The following is a 7,508-nucleotide window of genomic DNA, read 5'->3' on the forward strand; positions in this document are numbered from 1 at the left end:
GTGAGAGGGGTCAGAGGGCACCGGGTGGTGGCCTGGGTCCCTGGACCTTGCCACTGGATTGCATCTTGTATCATTTGTGTCTGTCTGTGCTTGCTGTGTGCTAGGCTCTGAGTTAGGCCCTGGGCCTTGTGATATGGATGAGACGCCGGCCTTACCCAGCAGGGTCTCCCCGGCTCCAGGTCCAGGGGACTTACTACAGGGACACCACTGACCCCTGAGTGCTAGGATCTCCATTGCTCATGGGACTGGGCCTGGAGAGGAAAGCCCAGGGAGGCTCGGGGGCTGTGACGTGCCCCAGTCATGGGGCTGGTATGGGCTGAGCCAGTGCTGGCACCCACGGTGGTGATGCCAAAGCCCAAGCCTTCTCTAGTGCTCTCCGAGTTGTCCCTTGTCCTTCTACGGACTGCCTCTGCCATGTCCTTCCCCGCAGACCTCCAGGATGCGGTCTGCATTCACAGGAGAAGGGCAACTGACAAGGATGAGCAAGCTGCCTTCGGGCTTATTTTTCTCGCTCCCCCAACAGGCAGTCTCTGGCCTGGCTGAACCTGCGCCCAGTTCCCTCCCCCTCCAAGAGCCTGCCGGACCCTTTCAGGGGGCGAGGTGGGGTGGGGGCTGGTGCTCTGACCAGGCCTTCAAGCACACCAAGAATGACAGCAGCAACTGACCAGACCTCGGGGGCATGATGGGCAGACAGGCACTGCTGAGCCTGCCTTTCTCAGCCTTGGCGTGGGGACCAAGCCGGGTACTGATACCCTATTTGTACCCCTAGGACAGAGCTCCACTTGAACCACTTGGCAGAGAATAATGTGTTTGGGATTGTGCCACTGGCCAAGGTAAGGACGCTGTGGGGACTGGGGCAGTAGGCTGGCACTTCCTGTAGGGTCCTCTGAGGAGAGTGGTGGCAGAGCTGGTCAGCTCTGTCCTTGTCCTCTCTGAGGGGCCCAGCAGCAATGTTGGGGGTGGGCTGGGGAGAGTTGTTGCTGGGAGGGCCAGCTCCTCTGAGTTCCGATGCCAATGTGCCAGTCTGTCCCTGTAGCCAGAAGAGAAGCAGAAGGCAGCTCAGCAGTTCAGTAAGCTGCAGACGGCCATGAAGGTGCTGGGCATCTCCCCCGACGAACAGAAGACCTGCTGGCTCATCCTGGCTGCCATCTACCACCTGGGGGCTGCAGGCGCCACCAAAGGTAACCCGACTGGCTGGGCCCAGTACCTGCTCGTCACCCGGAAGACCTTGGAGAGGCCCTGTCTACTTCCAGCCTGCTCCTGCCCACCTGCCCCCCAGAAGCTCTTCAGTTACCAGACTTACCCTCCCCCACCCCACTCTGGCTGGTGTCTCTTCCCAGCCCCCTGCCCCTGAGCAGAAGACTCCACCCCCTGCAGAAGCACCTCTGATGGCCTGAGGCCTGGATGTCAGGGCAGTGACTGGGTCCGGGGTTGGAGACTGGGGAAAGGAGAAAGGGCCTCACTCCGAGCAGTGCCCACTGGAATAACTCTCCCTCTTGTTCCCTTCCCGACAGAAGCACCCGAGGAGCAAACGGGTAACTCCCCTTGGCCCCTCTCTCGGGTGTCGGGCCGCCTTGCCCTGTCTGGGTGCCTGCTCTGGGCTCTCTCTGCGGGCAGGGCAGGTTCTGTCTCAGGGGAGCAGAGCTGACCCGGCAGAAGCCCCAGGGCTGAGGCTGGAGGGGTCCTTGCTGCCGGCGGGGTTTCTGGGGGACCCAGGAATAGCTGCATCTCCTATCTGTTTTGCATCCAGATTCTGGAACCCTTCCGGGTGCCCTCATGGAACTGAAGAGGGGTGGGGGTGGGGGCTGGCTTCTGGAGACCAGTGTTCCCTGGGTCTTCCCACGGGTGATTTTTCTCCCACTGGTGTAGTGACAGGTGTCTCTTCCTCGTGCATGGCAGGGTGGCGGACACTAGGGGGCAGCAGTTACCCGTGCTAGTGAGTGGGCTGCAGCTTCAGCACTGGCGCTTGCGGGCTTGTGGATGGCAGAGACTGGTCTGGCTTGTAACAGCTCTGTTGCCTCCCTCCGGGGTGCCTTTCACAGGCAGGGGCTTCGAGCACCTCTTCCCCTCTTTCTCATCCGCTTAAGGCAGCGGTTCTCAACCTGTGGGTCGCGACCCCTTTGGGGGTTTGAACAACCCTTTCACAGGAGTTGCCCGATTCATAACAGTAGCAACATGACAGTGATGAAGTAGCAGCAAAAAAAGTGATGGTTGGGGGGTCACCACCACAGGAGGAACTGTATGAAAGGGTCGAGGCCTGAGGAAGGTTGAGAACCGTTAAGGGAATGGGTGCTAGCTCCAGACAGCCACCTGGGTTTGGCTCCATCTTCTTCTGGGACTTGAGAGCCCCAGGCTCTCAGCAGGGCTGAGAAAACACGGGGGCAGGGGAGGGTTGGGGGGTGTTAGGCTCCTTGTGAGCCCAGCAGGTGGCATCCCAGCCAAAGATAAATCAGATGCTGGGCGACAGAAGTTGTCTATGGACGACTGAGGGCAGGCCGGCCTAGGGCCGTCTAGCCAGCTCTCTTCTGTGAGGTGACAGGGATACATGCCCTGCTGCCGGGGGAGCTTTGGGGGTGTCTGCACGTGGTCATTGTTAAACTGCATCTGTTCCCTCCGCTGAGCTCCCAGAACTTTCCAAGGGCATGGTGTGTGTGTGTGTGTGTGTGGTCTGAGCGTGGATGCTTTATTTTCTCCCCTCGCCGGCTCATCCTTGCAGGCCCCCCACCGGTCCCCCTCGGCCCTTCCCATGGGCCCACAACTGTTGCTAACACACTGTTTTTCTTTGCATGCTGCATGCTGGTCCTTTGCCTTAAAGAATCTGCGGAAGGTAAAACCTTGTTTCTTGTTAGTGCTGTTCCCTAATTACCCTGATTAGACACTCAGTTGGCTGAGGCCACAGGCCTGTGGGGTGGGGGGCTGCTCCCACCCCCTGCTCCTGCTTTGGCTCCCCATTGTTGGAGCATGGGTGGGTCTCTGTGCTCCCACCCCCCAGCAGGCATCTGTGCGTAAGAGCAAGGGCCTTAGGCGCTGTCGGTAGGGGAGGTGCTAGTGCCCTTTAGAGAGAAGTCCCTAACAGGCACAGGTGCCTCTGACATCGTCCTTCCCCTGAGCCAGCCCCTTCTGAGAGGGGTCATCTTTTCACAGGACTGGGTGGCCACAAGGTGGAGTTACTGCCTCTGCCAGGACCCGCCCATGTTCCCTCCCTGTAAGGGACCCAGGAAGCAATAGTAGCTGGGGGCTGCCCCCATTCTGCTCAAAGCCCTTCCGGGGTCCCCAGGGCTGGGCTGCTTCCTCTGTGAGATGCACCTCACTCCCCTGTCCCGTGGGAGAACATCTCAAGACCCCAGTCCTTGCTCCCGCAGCTGGGCGCAGGCAGTTTGCCCGACACGAGTGGGCCCAGAAGGCTGCGTACCTGCTGGGCTGTAGCCTGGAGGAGCTCTCCTCGTCCATCTTCAAGCACCAGCACAAGGGGGGCACCCTGCAGCGCTCCACCTCCTTCCGCCAGGGCCCCGAGGAGAGTGGTCTGCCAGATGGCTCAGGTACGGGGAGGTCAGGGAGCCAAGCCGGGCTGAAGAGACTGTTGCCGGGGAAGGCATGCTTCTGTCCCCCAGGTCCCCAGGCCCACTTGGTCTAGGGAAAGCAGGGGGGGGATGCAGAAGTAGAGGGTCCTTGGGAATAGGACGTAAAGCAATCCTTTTGCTCCCCCGTCCCCAGGCCCCAAACTGAGTGCCCTGGAGTGCTTAGAGGGGATGGCTTCTGGCCTCTACAGCGAACTCTTCACACTCCTCATCTCCCTGGTGAACAGGTGCGTCCTGGGAGCGGGTCGCTTTGTGCTGGTGCCGCGGCTGGAGCAGAGCCGCTATCCACCAGCAGAGGGCGCGCCGTCCCCGTGCATCCGTGCCAGGGTTCTGGGCAACTCAGCAGGGCACCTGGGCAGGGATGGAGACTGGGCTTGTGCAGGCAAGGGCTGCCCGACCCCAGAGGCAGACCCCGTGCTTTCTGGGCCAGCGCTGACCTGGGCTCTCCCTGGAAGGGCGCTCAAGTCCAGCCAGCACTCGCTCTGCTCCATGATGATCGTGGACACTCCGGGCTTCCAGAACCCCGAGCAGGGCGGCTCGGCCCGAGGCGCCTCCTTCGAGGAGCTGTGTCACAACTACGCCCAGGACCGGCTGCAGAGGCTTTTCCATGAGCGCACTTTTGTGCAGGAGTTGGAGAGATACAAGGAGGTAGGGCTCAGCCCTCAGCCCCAGCTCCTCCCCTCCCCGGGGCCACCCCCGCTGCTGGCTGCTCTTGCTGGTTTGTGATGTGTCCCTCCTCTCTGCCCCTTGTGCTCTTGGAGGTCCCTGGGTGGCACAAGTGGTTGGCACACAGCAATGAGCCTAAAGGTTGGTGGTTCAAACCCAGCCAGCAGTATCTCTGAGGAAGTGTCTGGCAACCTGTTTTCATAAAGCTCACACCCTGGGGATGGCCCTGGGGAGGGAGCAGTTATGTTCTGCTCCATGAGGCGTGGACTCCTGAGTCGGACTGGACGCCGCAGCCAGGAGGGCATTGGTGTCCGGCTTTGCCTGGCTCTCCGCAGAAAGAGTCTTTTGTTGGCCCCTTGCCCCTGGCCTTTGGTCCCTGGCTACCAGCGCGCTATGTGGGGAGTTCTCTAAGCAGCTGAAGGGCATGTTGAGGGCCTCTGGAAGCCCCTCCTTGCTCACCTTCCAGACACCCTCTTCCAATCACACTGCCCTCAGGTCAATTCCAATTCAGGGTGGCCATAGATAACATTCACTCCCAAGCTGATTTGGCCTACTGCCCCCTTTTCAAAAGCAAACAAACAAAAATAGCATCTCCCCCACCCCCGGCCCAATGAAAAAACTTTTGTACTATAGCCCATTATCCAGAATAAAACATAGGTATCTGCTTTTGCAGCCCCCTTGAATCGTTCCAGTGCGAACCCCCACCCCCACCCCAGTGGGGTGGCATCGCCCACTTTGAGAAACACTGGTATAGAGCATTTCCAAGGCTGTAAATCTTCTCAGGAGCAGATAGCCTCATTTTCCTCCCAAGGAGCAGCTGATGGGCTCGAACTCCCGTCAGCCTTGCTGTTAGCAGTCCACCACTGACCCCCACAGTACCACCCTCAGAGTCCCTGTGAATTGCTCCTGTCCAGTCTCAGTCTCCAGGGAGCCTGGTCTCACCTGCCCTGCTCTCCTCCTTATCTGAGAAGACGAGGTGCTCAATTCGGGACCCTCCACAGAAGGGTGACCCACACGGGACAGATCCAGACATCTTTGCTCACGTGGCAGTGAATTGAACGAACTGGGGAGGCGATGCATCCTGGGTGAGAGACGATTCAGGAGAAAAGGACAGTTGTCTTCAAGTGTTTCAAGGATAATTGTGTGAAATGGAAGGCAGCCTTCTTCCGCACTGCCTAATCACCTGGGGCGAGTCACAGGGGAACGAGACTGCAGCGCAGTAGAAAAGGCGCTCAGATGAACCTCAGCTGCCCCCAGATACAGGCCAGCGCCTCCAAAGGTGAAGAGCAATTGGATCGCTGCTCGGGCTCGTGACTCCCCCACACACACATGGCCCCTGAGCTCACTGCTACTCTGTCTTCCTTTCCAGGAGAACATCGAAGTGGCCTTTGACGACTTGGAGTCCGCCACTGATGACTCTGTGGCCGTTGTGGACCAAGCCTCCCATCAGTCCCTGGTAGGACTTTGGGCCGGGTTGGAATTAGCTCCTTCTCTCTCCCATTCCACTCCCTCTCTGGTGACCTGCTGCCGAGGTGCCAACGTGTGCTGGGGAAGGGCCCGGACGTCCTATTCAGACACATTCCTAGCAAGTCCCCTGCCCCTCAGCACTCAGACACGCATCCTGCCAGGCACGTGGTGCTTCTGCCTGGGGTGCTAGGAGCCCCAGCACAGTGGTTTCAGAGCCAGGTGGGCAGGGATGTCTCCTCCCTCGCCAGCCGAGGCTCAGACTGTCTTGTGCATGCAGGTCTGCCACGAGCTCTGGTATCTGCTCCTCAGTGGTGACGGCCTGGGTGTACCCAGAAGACATGGCTGACCCCCCCAGGGCCCCCAGGACGAGGACTGGGGCAGCCAGCAGAGCAGGACATGGAAGCAGCACTCGGCTTGGGCAGGGAAACAGTAGCACACTTTGAAACGCCCACCGGGGGGCTGTCCCTGGGGCAAGCTGTCACCCCTCACCCTCGGGGTGGGTGTCGTCACCCTGTGTGCTGGTGTCTTGGGCACCCTGCTGCCAGAGGAGACTGGCTAGCTGGATGAGCACTTAGCATTTGGTGATTGTGCTCAATTAAGGAAATTGCACAAAGTGCTTTATTGGAGAATTGGCGTTTTTGCTGGACGGCTGCTCGCCCTGCTCTGCTTTGCTTCTTGCCTTGGCCCTGTGGGAAGGCCTGCTCAGCTGGCTTGAAGGGGGTGGGGGGCCCAAGGGAGAGCCAGCGTCCCCTGGGGATAAGTGCTTAAAGTGCCCAAATGCCGGGTCTCCCCTGGGAAGTAGGCTTTCCCTTTTCCTGATACTAGGTCCTGTAGCAGCCGTTGCCAATCCCAAGAGATGTAGGGGAGTTCATGCCTGTGGTCTGTGAGCCAGGCATCTGGACAGGTTGGGCCACCCTTCCCACCTTCAGTGTGCTCCATTGGATGGGCTTTGGAGAAGGGGCCCTGCAGGGCCCAGCCAACCACCCTCCATCTCAGGCACATCTCTGCCTCTTTCTGCCACTCAGCTCCAGCCACTGGGGTACCTGAATTGGCCATCAGTCCTTGGCATATCCTGCCTCCTCCTGGTCACGATCCCACACCACCTCCCCTGGGTGGCCAAAGAGGGCCCCTCTCACTTCTCTCTCTCTCCAGTCCCTAAAGGGTGGGTGGGTACAGGATAAGTCTCATCCTTCCTGCTTCAGGAAGACTTGAGAATTCCATAGAAATTCCAGTGGCCTAGTTTGTCTGGCCTGCATGGTAGATTAGAATCAGCATTCAAGGCTCCTGCCTTCTCTTGACAAATAAGAAGCTTTTCCAACACTGGCCCTCTGAGGACAGCGATTGGCAGGAGCTGAGTGGCGGGGCCTCACTTTATGGTTGAACACAGGCTCGCAAGCCTCCCCCAGATCCCTCCCCTCTGGCTGCCATGCCTATGACATCCCCTGAGCCCTCCCTGCCTGTCTGTCCCCTCCCAGGGAGCCCATGCCAGCCCCACAGCCAACACTTAATGAGAGCTTCCTTTAGGTCAGGCCCTGCTCCCAGGGCCTACAGACTGCACCCCTTTTAATCTGCTTGACGGTGATTCCCAGGGGGAGTGGGCACGAGGATGAGGAGAGAGCTCTGGATGTAGGTTTGAGTGAGGAAGAAGCCTTCGGTCTCAGGCAACCTGGAACCCGAGTCCCAGGACTCGTACGTTGCTGTGGGCTTCTCTCTGATCTCTCTCTCTGCTGCCCACCTCCCTCCACACCGCCCCCAGGGAGTCAGCAGTGAGTGGCAGGAGCTGCAGCCGGGCGGGGG

General features: G+C 59.5%; 1 protein-coding gene across 5 annotated transcripts in view; it reads left to right on the plus strand.

Moving 5' to 3' along the window:
* Positions 1-7,508, plus strand: part of MYO18A (myosin XVIIIA) — a 96,590-nt gene that overhangs the window by 51,086 nt on the left and 37,996 nt on the right. For 3 of the 5 annotated variants that reach the window (XM_030888227.2, XM_004706912.3, XM_004706911.2), the window contains 7 exons: positions 770-833; positions 1,037-1,181; positions 2,816-2,827; positions 3,363-3,539; positions 3,715-3,805; positions 4,034-4,226; positions 5,614-5,700. In XM_030888227.2, the coding sequence (XP_030744087.1) occupies positions 770-833; positions 1,037-1,181; positions 2,816-2,827; positions 3,363-3,539; positions 3,715-3,805; positions 4,034-4,226; positions 5,614-5,700 (769 nt within the window). Of the gene's footprint in view, positions 1-769; positions 834-1,036; positions 1,182-1,514; positions 1,536-2,815; positions 2,828-3,362; positions 3,540-3,714; positions 3,806-4,033; positions 4,227-5,613; positions 5,701-7,508 lie in introns of all 5 variants that reach the window. The other 2 variants (XM_045299579.1, XM_030888226.2) reach the window with 1 other exon arrangement.

Source organism: Echinops telfairi, unplaced genomic scaffold, assembly GCF_000313985.2.
Source record: "Echinops telfairi isolate 266 unplaced genomic scaffold, ASM31398v2 ScPeMD7_7458;HRSCAF=8496, whole genome shotgun sequence".
Classification (NCBI taxonomy): domain Eukaryota; kingdom Metazoa; phylum Chordata; class Mammalia; order Afrosoricida; family Tenrecidae; genus Echinops; species Echinops telfairi.